The 18,929-nt window shown below is 50.7% G+C and overlaps 2 protein-coding genes across 3 annotated transcripts; one reads left to right on the top strand and one right to left on the bottom strand.

Annotated features, from left to right (window-relative positions):
• Positions 1–227: 227 nt before the first annotated feature.
• Positions 228–5,325, top strand: Sac3d1 (SAC3 domain containing 1). Its single transcript, XM_034518609.2, has 2 exons — positions 228–1,035; positions 2,238–5,325. The coding sequence occupies exons 1-2, from the start codon at positions 243–245 to the stop codon at positions 2,732–2,734; spliced, it is 1,290 nt and encodes a 429-aa protein (XP_034374500.1). The 5' UTR covers positions 228–242; the 3' UTR covers positions 2,735–5,325.
• Positions 3,116–14,148, bottom strand: Naaladl1 (N-acetylated alpha-linked acidic dipeptidase like 1). 2 transcript variants are annotated; one of them, XM_076916041.1, is made up of 18 exons: positions 13,926–14,148; positions 13,669–13,841; positions 13,471–13,592; positions 12,983–13,105; positions 10,293–10,576; positions 10,107–10,211; positions 9,692–9,828; positions 9,453–9,572; positions 6,449–6,534; positions 6,286–6,349; positions 6,137–6,204; positions 5,895–5,986; positions 5,715–5,805; positions 4,137–4,218; positions 3,882–4,055; positions 3,708–3,795; positions 3,514–3,606; positions 3,116–3,302 (listed from the first exon to the last, which is right to left on the bottom strand). In XM_076916041.1, exons 1-18 carry the CDS (start codon positions 14,123–14,125, stop codon positions 3,116–3,118), a joined length of 2,289 nt encoding a protein of 762 aa, XP_076772156.1. In that variant the 5' UTR covers positions 14,126–14,148. The 2 variants fall into 2 exon arrangements, with proteins under 2 accessions (XP_076772156.1, XP_034374491.1); XM_034518600.2 differs by having other exon boundaries at positions 9,692–9,777.
• Positions 14,149–18,929: the final 4,781 nt, after the last annotated feature.

The following is an 18,929-nucleotide window of genomic DNA, read 5'->3' as shown; positions in this document are numbered from 1 at the left end:
TCTATATAATGACTTCCAGACCATCCAGAGCTACATAGTGAGATCTTGTCTTAAAACAAAATGCATAGGGAAGCAATGAAGAATGACAGACACGCAGCGCTAGTGTGTTAAAGAAATGATGGACACATACGCAAAGTAGGACTACTTACTTCGAGAGCCCAAAGAACAAAAAATTAAACAAATCAACAAATCCCAGACCTGGGGAGGTGTGGCCTCATCGCTGGACTACAAACCGATGCATCATGGGACGATTTAAGGGGAAAAACCGAAGCCAGGCGCGGTGGATTATGGGAGGCGTTTCTAAAGGCCGCGGGAGCGGCAAATCGAGAAAGCCGGGTGACGGGGGAAGGGCCAGCCGGACTGGGGCCCAAGCCTGTTCCCCGAGCCCACGGCAGGATGCAGTGCCGCCCTTCCGCTGGCCCAGCAATGCTGAGTGTGCGTCCTCTACCCACAGCCCTGCCATGTCCGGCTGCAAACTCCCCATGGGCCTGTGCCCAGATATGTGCCCGGCTGCCGAGCGCGCTCGACGGGAGCGCGAGCACCGCCTGCACCGACTGGAGGTGGAGCCGGGCGGCCGTGGGAACGCTCCTCGAGCCGACCCGAGGCGCACAGTGAAGGAGTACAGTCGGCCGGCAGCGGGCAAACCCCGGCCCCCGCCAAGCCTGCTGCGGCCGCCCCCAGTGCTCCTGGCCACCGTGCGCTACCTGGCCGGTGAGGTGGCCGGCCGCGCCGACGTGTCGTGTGCGGAGGTGGCGAGCTTCGTGGCCGACCGCCTGCGCGCAGTGCGGATGGATCTGTCGCTGCAGGGAGTGGGCGACGCTGACGCGGCGGCGGTGCTGGAGGCTGCGCTGGCCACGCTGCTGGCCGTTGTGGCGCAGGTGCGGCCAGAAGAGACGCGCGGAGCCGTGGACCCGGTGCTGCTTCAGACTCAGGTGCAGGAAGGCTTCGGTTCGCTGCGGCGCTGCTACGCGCGGGGCGGAACCCCGCATCCCCGCCAGGCTGCCTTTCAGGGCCTCTTTCTGCTCTACAACTTGGGTGAGTCGGAACCCAGAGCACAAAGTGCGGGGACCTGAGGAGCTTGGGGTGGTGGAGAAGCAATTCTAGCAGCCACGGCGAACCGTAGCTTGGGAGTACTTAACTTCCATCCCTCAGCAATAGCTTCTCCTTGGAAAAGTCAGTTCGTAAGAGTCCCGATGTGGGACCTCAGGACTGTCATTCTCAAATTGGGCTGTTTTCTGCATAGTAGAGGTGGAAGGAGGTTGGATAGTACTGAGAGAGTTGACCTAGAAAGTGCTTTCCAGACTTTTTTTGTTTGTTTGTTTGTTTGTTTTTCAAGACAGGGTTTCTCTGTGTAGCCCTGGCTGTCCTGGAACTCACTCTGTAGACCAGGCTGGTCTCGAACTCAGAAATCCACCTGCCTCTGCCTCCCAAGTGCTGGGATTAAAGGCCTGCACCACCACTGCCCGGCACTTTCCAGACTTTTAAGATGTACTCTGTAAGCTGCCCCACAAATATATTTGTAAGGAGTTGCTAAAAGGTTCCCTTCTGTGGGCGGTTTATTTAATTAAAGGAAAGTCCGGTGGACGTGGTGATGGGTGCCTTGGAACGCTTTGGAGGCAGAAGCAGCCCGATTTTATATGTGGATACAATATATTTGGATCATACACACATACACAGTGACTCTTAAATTCACTAATTTACAAAAGTGGCTTAAGGTTCCAGTGGCCAAGATTTCCTTGAAAGGAAACTAGGGCAGAGTCTTCCTCAAAAACTGACCCTTCCAGATAGAGAGGAAAGTGTAGCGAAGCCAGCACCCAGAATCCTTTTGCAAGTGGGCAGCAGTGGGAACCCTAAGTCAGAAATCTTCAGTCTGGGTCTAGCATAATAGCCTGTGCTCTAGGACAGCCTCAGGAAAGCCTTTACAGTATTTGAGCCTGTGTCCCTATATAAAGGTAGAACACTGCCCACCTCTGCCTTATAAGGATTTAGACCGAAGGAGGTCTGGTCTTGCGGCACCTCAAGAAGACCAGAGAAGGATCTGATGGCTGGATCTTTCTTGGAGGAGAGAGGAAGTGGTTAGCCACGTGACTAGAGATGGCAGGTAGACAGAACCAAGCTCTGGGAATGAGCTTGCCTGGGACTCACGGTTTATTTACATAGCTTGGGCCTGAGAGGGCAGGACTGAGGCGTACCTAAGCATCAGCATCCGTGCTTCTTTCTGCTGCTTGCCTTCACAGGTTCTGTGGAAGCCCTGCAGGAGGTTCTGCAGCTGCCTGCCGCCCTGCGTGCCTGCCCACCCCTTCAGACCGCTTTGGCGGTTGATGCTGCCTTCCGTGAAGACAACCATGCCCGGCTGTTTCGCCTGCTCCGCACCTTGCCCTACCTACAGAGCTGCGCAGTGCAGGAACACGTTGGCCATGCCCGCCGCAAAGCCCTGGCCCGCCTGGCCCGGGCGCTGAGCACTCCTAAAGGACAGACCTTGCCTTTGGACTTCATAGTACACTTTCTGGCCCTGGACGGACTCCAGGAAGCACGGGACCTGTGCCAGGCCCATGGGCTGACCTTGGATAAAGACAGAGTTGTATTCCTGAGGGGTCAGTACTCTGAGGAAGGACTCCCACCCCCTGGTACGTGCTACATACTAGTGGGAAGCAAGCTGCAGGGACACACCCTGGAGGAGGTGGTCATGGCAGAGGAAGATAAGGACAGTCACAGACCTGGGTCTCCAGCCTGAGAGGGCTTCATCTCCCACAAGGCCTGGATCAGAGCACCCAGGGCTCTGTCTCACGATTCCCAAACAATAAAAGGAACTCATTATGATTTCCAAATGATAACAGAAACTTTTAGACTTTATTTATTTGAGAGTTAAGAGGGGAGATAGAGCAGGCAAAGAGGAAGGCGGGTTGAGCAAGGGCCTGGCCTCTACCCTACTTTGGGCCCAAGCTTCACCCACTACCATGAGCAGGTGTCCTTAACTGCAGGGAGCTCCCTGATGCTTTAAAAGCTTGAGGGTGTTTTCTGGTTTTGCCCACTCCTGCCTCAGAAAGGACTGGGACATACCCCAGAGAAACAGGTGTGAGAAGCAAGATAAAAAGCCCAAGGGACAGGGCTGGGGTCAGAGGTCAGCCACAGGTGTCAGGGTGGCTGCTGCACCTTCCAGGGCCATTACTACAATGCTAAGCTGCCTCTGTACTTCAGCCCAAGTTTCAGATCCGGAGTTGATTTCCTGAGCCCTGGCACAAGCATTGGCCAGACCTGGGAATGTGGCAGAAGAGGCTGTATTGGGTGCCCAGAGCACATGGCTGAGGAGAGATGGCAAGCTGAGGGTTAGTGAGAGGTCACCTGCAACTCAGCACTGTCAGTCTCTGAAAGCAAGGGCTTAGAGAAGTGCAGGGTAGGCCGTACTCCCCAGCCATCAATGAAGTGGATTGTGCAGTGACACTGACACGGAGCTCAGGGTGGGAAGTCATGGCTCCACCCCTCCTCCTCCCCAGAGCTTTGGCATAGGCTCACCTATAGTATCGCTCCTCTGGGAAAGCCCTCGGGTTCAGGAATGCCCGTTCCAAGAGCATTAGTTGGTCATTGACCATCCGTACCTGCAGAGGACTGGAGAGCATGTGCGTTACTGTGCAAGCCAACAGTTCAGCTGCTAGCCCGATGCATGCCAAGTGCCCGCTCCCAGACACCTGCCCACTGCTGATACCCACTCAGGGCTGCTCTTCTGCAGTGTCAAGATGCGCTGGCCCAAGGCTGCAGCTGCTGTCTTAAACTTCTCCACTGCGGTTACCAAGGGCCCTGGGTGGGGAACACATAGCTTAGCTCTGGTGTATCCTGCCTGGGGATACAGGGCTCCCCAAGACTCCATGTTGGGGTGTCCATACCCAGGCTGATGTTCTGCTTCTGTAACTGGGTGCCAAGGTCCTTTTGAGCAGCCTGCAGAAAACTGTTTAATGTCTCACTATAGTCACTGACATTGAGGGGCAAGAAGAGGCTGTCGCTGAGCCGGAGAAGCACACTCCCAGCAGTCCGGGCTACAGCTTGGTGGCTGCTGAAACCTATGGAGGGGACACAAGGCCAGGGCTGCATCATCAGCCCATCCTTCTGTCAGCCTCAAAATGCCCCTGTCCCCTCCTCACCAGGGTCCAGAAACTTTTCCACATAATCAAACGTGTCAAAAGCTGTGTGGTAGGTCGGGTAGATCCTGGCTGAGGTCTTGCTCTAGAGGAATAAGGAAGAGATAGACTTGGGGTGGGAAATCTGGGTACCCACAGTGGGCCACAATGTGAGCTGTGTGGGCTTCAGAATTTCTACTTCCAGAGGAGGGGCTGAGGGTCAGGGACTAAGCTGCTTGCTATTACACAAATAGAATGGAGGAGAAGCCTGGGGCTTTGGAGTCAGCTGTGGGAATCCGAGCTCCACCACCCAAGGGCAGCAGAGCCAGAGGGAAATGGATTTAGAGCATCCACTTAAGAGGTACAGGCTAGATGCACTGGAGTCCCACTTCAGTCCCCACAACGCATGAATTTCCCTAACATTTCTTGATCAGTGCTGACACCCGTACAAGCATCTCCACACTAAGTTCTGCTTCGTCACTGCCATCCTATGATTGACAACAGTCTTTTTCTTGTCCTGAGTAAGGTGTAACACGACGTGAGAGCATTGTTAGCATGAGTAAGGTAGAGCAACTACAAATCGATATAACCATGTAAGTGTTTGATGAGCAGAAACAGATGCTCGGAGGCCTAGAAAAGCCGGCCTGTGTAGCCTGAGCTAATTTAACTGTAGACTTGATACAATCTAGAAAGGTCTGGGGCAGGAGTCTCAGGAAGTGTCTAATCTGGATGGCCTATGGGCATGTGGGGGTCTATTTTGATTACGTTTATTGAGGTGGGAGGACCAAAGGGACTCTGGCCAGCTTGAGCAGGCCTTGCCCTTCTCCCTGATTCGCTCTGCCTTGCTAAAAACTGTTAGATTACATTCCTAAAGCTAGCCACCAGGGTGTATCCTATTATTTGGCCAGTCCTTCCTTCTGAGGTTGTCCAGCTTTCAAAACAATGAAATCCAGCAATCAAAAGGCCCCTTTGGCTTACCTAGTTAACATGCCCAATTAAAATTCAATATCTCATCCTAACACGGGGTTTCCCCTTTTACATTTATAAACTGCCATTGCCTATGGGCCATATATGTCTCCTCTCTATACAGAGACAGTCGTTTGTCCTCTAAATACCTCTCCCCATTCTTCTTCATCCTCTATCTCCTGTCTTTGTCTCTTATTCCCTGCCCTCTGTCCCTCTGGAGCAAATAAATCTCTGTGCTGGAAACTTGGTCTGGGGGTCCTGAGTTGATACTTCTGTCAAGGACCACACTGGACAGTGCCATTCCTAGGTCAGGGGTGGAGCGATTGCCTGAGCATTAGTAACCAGGCATCTGTTCATTACTTTCTACTCTTAACTGTGGGTGTAGTGTACTCAATTCTCTGGAGCTCCCACCACTGTGACTCCCCTGCTCTAATGGACTAGGACCTAGACTTGCTCTAAAATAAATCCTTCCTCAAAGTTGCTTTTGTCGGGGTATTTTCTCACAGCAATAGGAAACAAAACTAAGAGTTGACAGATGCTTAGTGAATGAGCCAGACAGATCCTATCTGGACTAGATCTTCCTCTGAGGTCTAATGCAGCAGTGCTGGGGAGGGAATGGCGTGGAAAACTACTCACCCGGTCATAGGTGTAGGCAAGGTCCATGGAAGTGATGCCCAGGAAGTGAATGAATGAGGCATAGTCGCTGCCTGCACCCAGTGTGCCCAGGCTAGAGGTGGAGAGAAGAAAGGCTCTGGAGGGTGGCAGGTGGACATGCTGGGCCTATAGACCCCCTACCTGTCTGGTTTCTGTGCTTACCTGGGAACCACTCCATATACTGGACTACTGCGGTTAGTATATCGGATCCAGTTGTCATAGATACTGAGGCCACTGGAACCTGGTGCACTGATCTGGTACAGAGAGGAACACCTGATGGCTTAGGAAACCGAGCCTCAACAACCAGATGATCTCCAGTAGACCCCACTCTCCAGGTCAACTGTGATCCAAGGGGTCCAGTCCTGCCCACCCTATACTATATAGTCCCCCATACCCCCTTGCACCTCTTTGGTAGCAGAGAAGATCACACTTTGTACAGGAGGTGTCCCCTGTGCCCGGAGGGTAACATTGGCTGTGGAAGGAGCAGGGAGGCCTGTTCAGACCCAGTCCCTTCCTTTCCCAGCCCACTCCCAGCTGCCTGAGCCACCCATACAGAACACAGAAATGTCCACATTGATGTAGGCCACTGTACGCTCCTGCAGCTTGCTGAGGAACTCCTGTGCCAAGGGAGGGTGGGAGAGAGGAGAAGTGACATCAGTCCATTGCTGCCCCATCCAAAGACTCCTACTACCCACTCCTTTGTGGGGCTCACTCACCTCTGTGAATTCGGTAGAGCCAATGAGCCCAAACTCCTCTGCTCCCCAGCTGGCAAATATGATGGATCTGCGGGGTCGCCAGGTACCTGGAGGGAAGAAGCCATGAGGGGTTGGACCGCAGGGTCCTCTGACCCAGGGTGACTTAGGGAGTCAGCTGGGGACATGGAAGGAAGGGAGGAGCTAGAAAAGATAGTTAGACCACGCCTTCTGCCAGCCTTGCAGGAGACAATCCTCTCTCTAGCCTCCCAGCTTCAACACACGGTACCCTGGGAGTCCTTGGGTCATCGGGTCTCTTGACCTGAATGTCCTACCTCCTCTCTGGTCCATAGTAGACCTGCTTTGAGAAAATTTGATCCTCTATCCTCAGTCTCTAAACATCCCAGGAAACATTTGTTGATAATACATTGGTAGTTGCTGAATAGTTTTATCCCAAATCAACCCTTACAACAGTATCTTGATGGGGGTGGGAGGTGGGGTTGGCAGGGGGGAGCCTGGAGAGATGCTCGACTGTTAAGAGCTCTGGCTGCTCTTCTAGAGGACCCAGGTTCTATTCCAAGCACCCACATGGAGGCTTCCAACCTCCAGTTCCAGGGGATGTAACACTCTCTTCTGGCCTCCAAGGGTACCGTATGCCCATGGTACACAGACAATCAAAAGGAAAGAACCCATACACATAAAATAAAAATAAAGGGAAAAGAAAGTGTCTTTCCACTTTGCAGTTGAAGAAACATAGGCACGGAGAAGTTAAACGCCTTGCCCAGGGTCATAGCCAGTAGGCAGGATAGCCAGGGTCAAATGCAGATGTCATAGGTCCCAGAGGCATATGATTTACCCAGGGCCCTACCCTGCTTCCTACAGCACCCAGCAGCCTGGCTTCCATCTCCAGGCTACCTGCCCACAGTCCCCAGCCACACCCCTGAGATTCTAATGCTTGCCCCTTCATCAACTCCATGCTCCCTCAGCTCCAAATGCTTCCTGTTGTGTTGCACCTCTGGCTGCAGCTGGATCATCTGATCAGTGTTGTTTGGTTCTTACTTTGTTGTTTCTTTTTTTTTTTTTTTTTTTTTTTTGTTTTTCGAGACAGGGTTTCTCTGTGTAACCCTGGCTGTCCTGGAACTCACTCTGTAGACCAGGCTGGCCTCGAACTCAGAAATCCGCCTGCCTCTGCCTCCCAAGTGCTGGGATTAAAGGCGTGCGCCACCACCTCCTGGCACTTTGTTGTTTTCTAAAACAGGGTCATGCTATATAGTTCAGGTTGGCCCAGAACCATCGGTATAACACAGAATGGTTTTAAAACTCACCATTCTCCTGCCTCAGCCTCCCCAGTGTCGAGATCACAGATGTGTGCTACCATTCGGGAGCTCGTCCTTTTTATCAGAGCCTGGCTTCAGATTCCCTGTGTATCTGGAGATGACCTTGAACTTTGATTCTCTTGCTCCCATTGCCAAGTTCTGGGACCAAACCCAGGGCCTCCTATATGTTAGGCCTACGACTTTACCCACGCTTCACCAACTGACTTACAACCCCAGATCCTATTTATTCACTAATGTATTTATTCATCAAGATCGGCTCTCACTCTGTGGCCCTGACTGCTCTGAAACTCACTCTGTAGACCAGGCTGTCCTTGAACTGTTTGTTCCTCTTGCCACAGCCTCATGAGGACCGGGCTTGCAGACATAACCCATCACACCTAACACTCACTTTTGGCTGAAGAAAAAAAAATTAAATATAGCATGATTACATGTTTGCAGCTACAAATCCCCAGACTTTTTCTTGCCAGCAATGTATGGCCTGATGGCAAGCAGGCCGACCAGACTGAGGGAAGTACAACAAATGCCAGCATCTTGAAAGACAAAGAGCAGCTAGGGCACTGTAGAGACAAAGGGACACAGTGGGACAGACTTTGTGTCCCGGGTTAGATCGCCAAGGTTCTGTGTGCATGCCAGGGCACTTGTGTGTACAGTCCACAGGTTAGGGGTTCTGTTGTTTTCTTTTCTCATTTCTGGGCCACACTCCATACTATTTATTAGTAATTCCTGACACTCTACATAGAAAATGCACTATTTAGATTCTGCCTATACTTAAGAGATTGTTATAATAAAGGCATAAGAAAAAGATTGGCTATATCCAAGTAACCTCTTTGTTTGTTTGTTTGTTTGTTTGTTTGTTGAGATGAAGGCTCCATGGCCTGAAACTCACCCTAGTTAGTTTCAGGTGTGGCCTGGCTGGCCACAGTCCTTCAGGGATCTACCTGACATTCCCAGCTGACAACCAGCCCTACTCTGCTGGGTTCTGCGACATCTGTTTGACCTTCCATCATTGCTAACAGCCCTCCAGTTCATCTCACAAGTATCTTTTTCAGTCCAGAGACAGAAGCCCTCGACCTCCTTTCTGCCCTCTTATTACCTTAACTGACCCTGGTTGCTCAGCTTCCTCCCTAGCTATGATCCCTTGCTCTGAGGATCCAGCACTCCTTCCCTTGAGGGTCTCCAGTGCTGAAATGTCAGCAGAATGGATAGACTTGGCTTAAAAAGCAGAGCCTGGGGCTGGAGAGATGGCTCAGCGGTGGTTAAGAGCACTGACTGTTCTTCCAAGGGTCCTGAGTTCAATTCCCAGCAACCACATGGTGGCTCACAACCATCTGTAATGGATCTGATGCCCTCTTCTAGTGTGTCTGAAGAAGGCTTCAGTGTACTCTCATATACATAAAATAAATGAATAATTCTCTTTAAAAAAAGCAGAGCCAGGACAGATCATGTTCACAGCCTGTGTGGGGCCTGACTCTCCCAGGACACATAGGAGACTCCTGGGGATGGCTGCATATACCAATAATCTGTTATTGAGTCCTGAGGCTCTCAAGGCCAGGGGCTGGCACACAGGTACTAATGCTGCCAGGGTTCATGCGTGGTTCAAGTGAGCCCTGGAGACAAAGGAAATAAAAGAAGTGGGCAGGAAATGACTCTAGGGCTTCTGGAGGAGTGACCAGAGGAGAACATGGCCTTACCCTTCTTTAGCAAGGTCCCCAAGACTCGAGAGATCTCCAAGAGGACAGCAGTGCCACTGCTTGGGTCTACCGCCCCGTGTACCCAGCTGTCCCGGTGGTTTCCATAGATCACGTATCGATCTGAAGGGAGGACCAAAGTCAGAGGGGCAGAGAGGGGACAGCAGAGGGCAAGCAGGCCAAGGTGGGCTGTAACCAGGGCAGGACCCAGGAGTGGTGGGATTTGGTACAAACAGGCTCACCAGGCTCCACAGCCCCCTGGATGATGCCCAGGACATTGGAGGAGTTTCTCAGCTCCAGCCTGTTGTAGACACTCACTTTCACCTCACTAGGGGTGAGATGATGGGTATGATTAGAATTTAAACCCTCTCCTGTCGTCCTATCGGATTCAGAAAAAAGTGAGACCAAGAAAGGGAAGGTGACACCATCAGTCACTTGCCCAGCAGAACCAAGAAAGGCAGTAAGCGAAGTGCTCTGTGGAAGCTTCCTTAGGGAAGAGTCAGTCACTTCCTTTCAGTGAGCTTCCCCCAAAGACTAAGCCATTTTGGAAAAGGCTGGGAGATCGCCTTGAAGAGGGAAGAAGGAATGTTGGGTAAGAGGGTATCAAGGGGAGGAGGGAATTGGGGGAAGGGAGGGAAGAGAGATGCCCTGCCTCACCTGTCAGCAGGGAATCTTCCATTAGGCTCAAAGCCAGGCCCCAGCTTGTACTGACAACCCAGTGCTCCCTGCCAGGAGTCGGGGGCGGAGGTTCCAGTGAGGTTACTGGGGAGGAGACAGCATCTGTGAGGGTAAGTTTGGTGTCTTTGGGTGTCTAGGGTCAGGACAGACTAGGCACAGGCTCACCAGAGCAGATCCTTCGCATCCTCAAAGCCGATAGGCTGGGTAGGAATTGGGGGAAATCCTGAGATGTTGTGATGATCCAGGCGGAAAGAAGAGGGGTGGGCTGGAAGGTAGGGAGTCAGAGGGTCCCCAAAATACTCATAGTAGGAGCCTCGTTCCACACCAGAAGGAGGCAGCCCCCAGGAGTTGGGGAAGGTTTCATTAGGCAAGCTCTTTCTGTCATTGATATCACCCGGGTCCGTGTACACTAACACTCCGACAACTCCGTGTTTGGCAGCATTGATGGCCTGCAGAAGGCAGAGCAGGCTATGAGTACATGACAGAGGGGGACATGCCCTATGCCTGCTGACTTCCCATGAGCAAGATAGTAATGTTGGCCCAAAATATTTATGGTAGAACTACTTGGGCTACTAGGGAGCCTGTGGTGGAATACTATGCAGGCATACAAAAGAATGAGATGTAAGTCATCTGTGGTGGCTAAAGCCTGCAATCCTCGCACTCAGGAAGCAGAAGCAAAAGGATTGTTGTGCAGTTGAGGCTAGCCAGGACTCCAGTGGGAGACTCAGTCTCAAATAAAAAAGATGTACACTCTTCATAGCAGCATTAGTCTCTACATCCAAAATTCGAACAGCCCAAAAGTCCATCCCTGTACGATGAATAAATAAGAAGTGGTATATATGTTTGGAGACAGGGTTTTATATAATCCAGCTGACCACAAACTCTCTTAAGTATGCAAAGATGACCTTGAACTTCTGATTCTCCTGCATCTACCTCCCCAGTGCTGAGATTACAGGCAAATGCTAGAACATCCGGTTTTAAGAGCTACTGGGAATAGAATTTAGGGAGGGCCTTGCCAATTCAGTTAGACTGGCTGGCCATCCATTGAGCCCCAGGATTCTGTACAGCAGAAGGAGCCTATAGGACATGTTATTAGTTAACCCTGCCCCAAGCCCCAGAATCAAAGTTGGTATTAGCAGATACCAAACAGACTCAGGGCCTGAACTCAGCACCCAGGGAAGGAGCACACAGTAGGGAGAGACAAAAATGTCTCAGAAGTGTAGCTGCTCCCCTTAGCAGAGGGACCAGGCCCACTGAGCTCCAGAGTAACTACCTGCCTTGGTGTCTCTGCCTTCTCACTATATAATCTCCTAGCTGAGGAGGAAATGACAGTTGTTTTCTTTTGTTTTTTTCTCTGTGCATTCCTGGTTGTCCTATCCACCTGCCTCTGCCTACCAAGTGCTGGGATCAAAGGCATGTACCACCACTGCCCAGCTAGAAATGCCAGTTGTTGTTTTTTTTTTTTGTTGTTGTTGTTTTGTTTTTTTAGATTTATTTATTTTTATCTATATGAGTACACTGTTGCTCTCTTCAGATACACCAGAAAAGGGCATTGGGTTCCATTATAGATCGTTGGGAGTCACCAAGTGGTTGCTGGGAATTGAACTCAGGACCTTTGGAAGAGCAGTCAGTGCTTTTTTGTTTGTTTGTTTGTTTTGTTTTGTTTTTCGAGACAGGGTTTCTCTGTGTAGCCCTGGCTGTCCTGGGACTCACTCTGTAGACTAGGCTGGCCTCAAACTCAGAAATCCCCCTGCCTCTGCCTCCCAAGTGCTGGGATTAAAGGTGTACGCCACCATTGCCCGATGCAGTCGGTGCTCTTAACCGCTGACCTATTTCTCCAACCCGGAAATGCCAGGTTTTAACTGGCATCAGTCTGCTGCTTTCACAGATCACCAAGTTTCTGAATAAAACACAATTTAAAGATTTGATTACTGGGGCTGGAGAAATGGCTCAGCAGAGCACTGACTGCTCTTCCAGAGGTCCTGAGTTCAATTCCCAGCAACCATGTGGTGACTCATGACCATCTGTAATAGGATCTGATGCCCTCTTCTGATGTGTCTGAAGACAGTAACAGTGTACTCATATACATAAAATAAATAAATAAATCTAAAAAAAAAAAAAGGATTTGATTCCTGGCCTGGTGAGATAGCATAGCAGGTAAAATCTGCTTGCTGCCACGCCTGAGGACCCAACCCTAGGACACAGAACTGACTAAGGAAGTTGTCCTCTGTTTCCACACACAATATTCTTCCCCTCAAAAAATTAATTAATTAATCAATTAAACAAATAAAATGAATAAATAAATGCTTTTTGAAAAGGTTTAAGAAGAACTTTTAAAATGTTTTCAAAATTTTACCAGTGGTAAGGAGGCACCCAGCACTAAGGAGGCAAGGGCAGGCAGATTTCTGTTCAAGGCCAGCCACCTGGTCTACAGAGCAAGTTCCAGGACAGCCAGAGGTACACAGAGAAACCCTGTGTTGAAGAAAAACAAAAAACAACCAAAAACAAAAAAAAATCCAAAAAACTCCAATCCTGATGGTGCTCACCTTTAATCCCAGTGCTCCAGAGGCAGAGGCAGGGGGATCTCTCTGAGTCTGGTCTACAGAGTCCTAGGACAGCCAGGGCTACAGATAGTGACCCTGTCTTAAAAGAAAGAAAGAAAAAAGAGAGGGGGGCACCTAAGATCGTTGGTTCTTGCCTCTCCTGTTGTCCCTTGTGGTATCGGTGTTCAGGTGACATTAATGCTCCGACTTTTTCCATTCCCAACTGCTTCCTCTCTGTCCTTTTCTTCCTGTTTTCCTGTCCACTGCTGGTCCTTCACCTACATCCCTGCCTGCATGGTGAATGCTACTCACCTTGGCCCCACGTCCCACGCCCCCGTAGCGAGTCAGTGCGATGGTGCCTTCAAGGTTGATGCCCTGAGCCTCTAGGTCCTTGAAGTCCTGCTCTGAGCCTCGGTTGGCATACACAAGGAGGCCCTGATACAGAAAGGAGAGATCTGTAGCCAGGTTTGCCCAAAGTCAGGTACAAAGATGGAGTAGCAGCAACAAGAATTTTGGTTCTGTCTCCTGATTTACCCACAGCTGAATGTATCTTAGAGATGGTTACCCTCTTGTCTATCTAGTGTCCTATACAAGGGTTTGGGCAGGGACCAGTATGGCTAATGGAGGATAGGATAGGATAGGTAAGCAGTGGACGGGGGTCAAGGCTCCACTTGAAGAACTCAGAAGCCTCTGCTTCAGAGTGGGGCGGGAGAGAACCAAAGAGAGAGAGCTAGAATATCCGTGTGTGTGTGTGTGTGTGTGTGTGTGTGTGTGTGTGTGTGTAGGGGGTCCCAGCTCACCTTTGGGGTCCCAGGGGGAGCGTACGCAGCATAAGGTTGCAACACACCGGGCCCCGCCTGCTCCCCAGTCAGATTCTTCTCGAAGGGTTGGAAGGAGTGGAAGACCGTTCCATTGGGGCCCACTGAGTGAGAAGGCAGAGTCAGCACTGCTCCCAGCAGCAGCTCTTACCACCCCGACATTCCTGGACTTGACCTCACCGACTTCCACGCTGTTAGGCTGCTCTGCTCTGGGGAAGGAGAGCAGGACCGTATACTCATAGGTCTTGGCTGAGTCCAGCCCAGTCGCCGTATCCTTCCAGCGCTCCAGCAGCAGCTGCACCAGGGCATCATCCCGGGGGCTGGTGGCCACGTGTGGTTCCTTGGAGAGTTCTCTGTAGGGTGGGCAGGGGAAAATGGAGTGTATTAGGGAAAGCCTCTGGCTAACAGGGGTTTGTTTGAGCAGCCCTTCTTCTCACCGAAGATTCTCTCGGATCCTACTGGTATCTAGTTGTCCCATTACGGAGTCAAGGATTGCCAAGTCAAGGTCCTGGGAGTCTGAAGTACTGGAGGCCAGAGGGTCAGTTGCTTTGGGGATGGCAAAGTGCCCCAGGATGATCCCCAGCCCCAAGAGGGCGGCAGCACCGATGGCCACCCCTAGTATCTTTGCCCAGTGCATCCTGTGGAAACTGCCCTGCAGTCCCTGCTGGGCTTCCTTATTTATGAGGTGTCTGGCTAGTTAACCATTACTTATGGGTGGTGATGTTCTTTTGCCCCTATGGTGAAGAGCCACTAGACATCCTGCAGGGCCAGCAGGGAGTTGACACCTGGACCACATTTTGCCCTTCTCTGAAGGAACCAGGGCAATGCAGGAACACACTGTCAGCAAAGGGAATGGTCCATTCCAGGGTCTCCATGCAAAACTGATACCATATCAGGCCCGGAGGTCAGGATCCTGAGTGCATACAGGGACCTGTGGCTGCACTACTGTGAGCATGGTTACCTGCTGAGTCTTCACTGGGGTCGGTCAGTCTCTGACTCTGGTATCTTGCTGGCCTGAGCTAATTGTTTAGTTCAAATGATGTCATTTTGCTAGACATGCTGTGCGATGTTAGACAATTCACTTAGCTTCTCTGAGCCCATTTTTCTTGCTAGAAAATGGGTGGCAATAAAAACCTTCTTCACAAAACCATGCTGTTGTCTTCATGAAGCAAGATGTCGTTGTAGAGATGTTTAACCCAAAGTCAGAGCATGAAAGGAGGGAAAGCCTGGCAGGATTGTCTGTTTCTGTCCCCCAGATGTTCCAGTTTGTGGGAGGAGATAGGACTCTTAAAGGGGGAGCCTACTATACAAGCTAAATCAGGAAACCCACATCGCCCAAGCAAAGCAAGGTTCAACATCCCCAGATGTGGAATTTACCCATCATCCTTTTTTTGTTTTTCTCCAAAGACAAAAATCTCAATCTGTAGCCTGTGCTCGCCTACAACTCTGTAGATCAGGCTAGAAACAAACTCACAGACACCTGCCAGGCTCTCCCCTCTTTGCTGGAATTGGAGGCTTTTCCACTATGTCTGCCCTTATTCATCTTATCTGTCTGTCCCTCTCATTGTCCTTCTTCTCCTCCTCTTCTTCTTCCTCTTCCTCCACCATCCCACTGCTTATCCATCTTCCTTTCATGCAGTCACCTTCCCCTTCCTTTCTTCCACTTACCAACTTTATCCCACCCACCCCTCCGTCCATCTGCTTGCATGCCTCCTAGGCTCTTACTCTCGCTTCCTCAGCTCTGGGCCAGCTCCATGGCCGGCCCTGGGGAAGCAAAGTCCAGCAGGAGAGATACACGGGGTTGATGATTATCAGGGCCTTGGGTCTTATCAGAAGATTGCCAATTTAGAGAGCACATACCTTCCTTAAAGAGGAACTAGGGGACAATTGCTAACGTTAGCTGATAAGCTGGTTCCAAAGACCCTGAGAGCATAGCCACACCCTGCCCTGGAAAGATTCAGTTCTTTGAACATTTGAAGCCACAGCCGGACACATAGACAAGGATGAGTGTGCAGTTTTGCTTGAGTCTGGCTTGTGCCTCAGAACATGGTGAACCACTTCTGTATGTGCAACACTGGCAAAATCAACTCCGGCCAGGCATGGTGGCACCTCGAATCACAACCCCCTGGAGGTGGAAGCAGGAGTATCGGAAGTTCAAGACCAGCCTAGGAAACAGTGAGTTTGAGGCCAGCCCCACGAGACCCTGCCTAAAATAAGAAGTGTAGGGAAGAAGGCTCAGTCAGTGAAGTGCTGTGCAAGCATCAAGACCTGAGTCTTATCCCTAGTACCACTGTACAAGCCTGGGTGGGCATAGTAGCTTTTGTCTATAACCCCTACCCCAGGGTTCAGAAAGTGGAGAAAGGATCCTCAGGGTCTGCTGGCCAGCTAATATCACTGAATCAGGTAGCTCTAGGTTCAGTGAAAGACCCTATCTCAAAAAATATGATGGAGTGACTGACTGAGCTTGTAGAGAACCCAGGGTCAGTTCCCAGAACCAAAATGGTGGCTCTCAACCAGTCACCCTGACTTCAGCTCCAGAGCATCTGATTCTCTCTTCTGACCTCTGTGGGCACCAGCATGCACACCATGCACAGACACACGTGCAGACAAAACACCCATACACATTGGATAAAGGTGAAGGATAAAGGAAGATACTGACCTCTGTTGGTTTTGTTTGTTTGTTAGTTAATTAGTTAGTTTTGTTTTTTCGAGACAGGGTTTCTCTGTGTAGTCCTGGCTGTCCTGGAACTCACTCTGTAGACCAGGCTGGCCTCGAACTCAGAAACCCACCTGCCTCTGCCTCCCAAGTGCTGGGATTAAAGGCGTGCGCCACCACCGCCTGGCAGATACTGACCTCTGACCTACATAGACACACGCACTCATCTGCACACATACACTCACTGATGCATATACAATACTCTAAACAAGAAAGAAATCAGCTCTAGCTGTTGGAATCATTTGGTGTCCACACTTCCGTAGACACTGGGTCACCTTGGCTTGACAGGCATGATAAGCCCTGCTCTGAACATTCTAGACTGTGAGCAATGGTAGAGATCAGAGCTAAAGCATGTGAGTTCCCTCCCTCCTTCCCTCCTTCCCTCCTTCCCTCTCTCCTTCCCTCTGTCTTTCCCTCCTTCCCTCCTTCCCTCTGTCTTTCCCTCCTTCCCTCTCTGTTGGGGGCCGACTTTTAGCAGAAAGTGGCTATCAGCTTTGCAACCATCTTGAGCCATATACCCTGACATGAGACTTGGATTACAATAGCCTACAACAGCTGAGCACACTCCGATAATCTTGGTTTAGATACCTTGGGTGTGTGAGATTAAAGGTGTGTGAATTTAAAGGTGTGTGAGATTAAAGGTGTGTAATTTAAGAGAGTGACTTAGAAGTGTAGAGATCAGATTTAGAGATAAGACCTAAGGGCATGATTAAAGGTGTGACCAAAAGGCATGGCTTAGAAGTGAGACATAAAAGGCAGAGGCAGACGGTAGAGAATCAGACAGAGGAGACAGAGAATGAGACACTTCAGAGAGTACAAGGTGGAGTACAACTTGGAGTAGGAATTAGGCATTAGGTAGCAGGCACTTGGAAGAGAACTTGGAAGAAGTAACTTGGAACTTGGAGGCACTAGGGACTAGGAACTTAGGACTTGAGACACTTAGAGGAAGAGAGACTGAAGAATAAACGGGATTGAAACACACTCTGTCTGGTCTCCATTCTTCCATCCTCACTCTCTCTCTTGCTGAACCCCGACCCGAGGACCGGAGCGGCAGCTTGGACCGGGATACAATGGCCGCCAAACGCAGGGCAGCGGGGCCTCAACATTTTGCTCGGGCCGCAACATTTTTTGGCCTCCCGAACGTGGGACTAGTGAGGTTCTCAACATTTTTTGGCCGTCCAAAGTGGGCCAGCTTAGGCCTCAACACCTCCCTCCTTCCCTCTGTCTTTCTCTCCCTCCCTCCCTCCCTCCTTCCCTCTGTCTTTCCCTCCTTCCCTCCCTCCTTCCCTCTGTCTTTCCCTCCTTCCCTCTGTCTTTCCCTCCTTCCCTCTGTTTTTCCCTCCTTCCCTCCCTCCTTCCCTCTGTCTTTCCCTCCTTCCCTTCTTCCCTCCCTCCCTCCCTTCCTCTGTCTTTCCCTCCCTGTGGTAGGAGAGCCACCGAGCTCCTCTGCCTTCTCTGCTTCCTGGTCCAGCCCGAGACCCTTCCTTCTTTTTGCTTCAGGCACCAACTATGGGAAACACACATGCTGGTTACACTCAGAGCCTGTGCAGGAATCACATGACCCTGAGGGCAGCAGGCACAGAATGTACGGAATAAGCCTCACATGTGGGAATGTCTGCTTAGATCTCAGCAACAGCTGGATCTTGCTTTCCACTCCCCATGGTTTCTCTGAGCACAACCAGAAAACCACGTTAAGCATTGTCAAGTCCTAAAACAGCCCCCTCACGCTGTTGTAGCTGGGCCACAGGGCACGCTCTTTTTCTTTCTTTTTTTTCCAGAGCTGAGGACCAAACCCAGGGCCTTGCGCTTGCTAGGCAAGCGCTCTACTACTGAGCTAAATCCCCAACCCCAGGGCACGCTCTTATACCTTCTCCTCTCTGCTGTTAAAATACTAGTTATTTGGGTTAAATAGTGGTGGCATACACCTTTGATTTCAGCACTCAGGAGACAGAGGCAGGTGAATCTCTGTGAGTTGGAGGCCAGCCTGGTTTACAGAATCAGTTCCAGGAAAGCCAGAGCTACACAGAGAAACCCTGGTTTTTGGTTTTGGTTTGGTTTTTGATTGGTTGGTTACCTTTAATCCCAGCACTTGGGAGGCAGAGGCAGGCGGATTTCTGAGTTCGAGGCCAGCCTGGTCTACAGAGTGAGTCCCAGGACAGCCAGGGCTACACAGAGAAACCCTGTCTCAAAAAACAAAACAAAACAAAACAAAACAAAAACCCACCCACCCCCCAAAAAACTCACTTTTTCTCACTTATTTAGATGATGTATGTGTTCATATGACAGCAAGCATATTCAGGGGAAAACCTTTGGTGGTCTGTTTATTCCTTTCATTTGGAAATCAAATGCAGGCCATCACTCTTGGTAAAAGTTCCATCATTCTCTGAGCTATGCTGCCAGCTCCCTCTCCTCTCTTAAGCCCACAGCCTTCTCCCTGCCCAGCCCTCAGCTGACCACTGCTTCTCAGGTCACTGCTCTGATGCCCAGTCCTAGCCCTGGCTCATCCCCTTGTCCTGCCCTCGTGGTATCACTGCAGAGCAAGCATTCCATGACCCCATCTGAGGTCAGCCTCCACCCTGGGATCTGGAGCACAGCCCCATAATAACTCAAGGGTGTGACTCAGTCAGTCCTACTCCCTCCTGCTCCTGTGCACAAGCACCCACACATATGTGTGACACATGTACACGATATGCAAACACATATATCCTACACACACACCACACGC

The sequence above is a fragment of the Arvicanthis niloticus genome, chromosome 1 (genome assembly GCF_011762505.2).
Source record: "Arvicanthis niloticus isolate mArvNil1 chromosome 1, mArvNil1.pat.X, whole genome shotgun sequence".
In the NCBI taxonomy this organism is placed as follows: domain Eukaryota; kingdom Metazoa; phylum Chordata; class Mammalia; order Rodentia; family Muridae; genus Arvicanthis; species Arvicanthis niloticus.
This window is presented reverse-complemented; position numbering and strand designations above follow the sequence as displayed.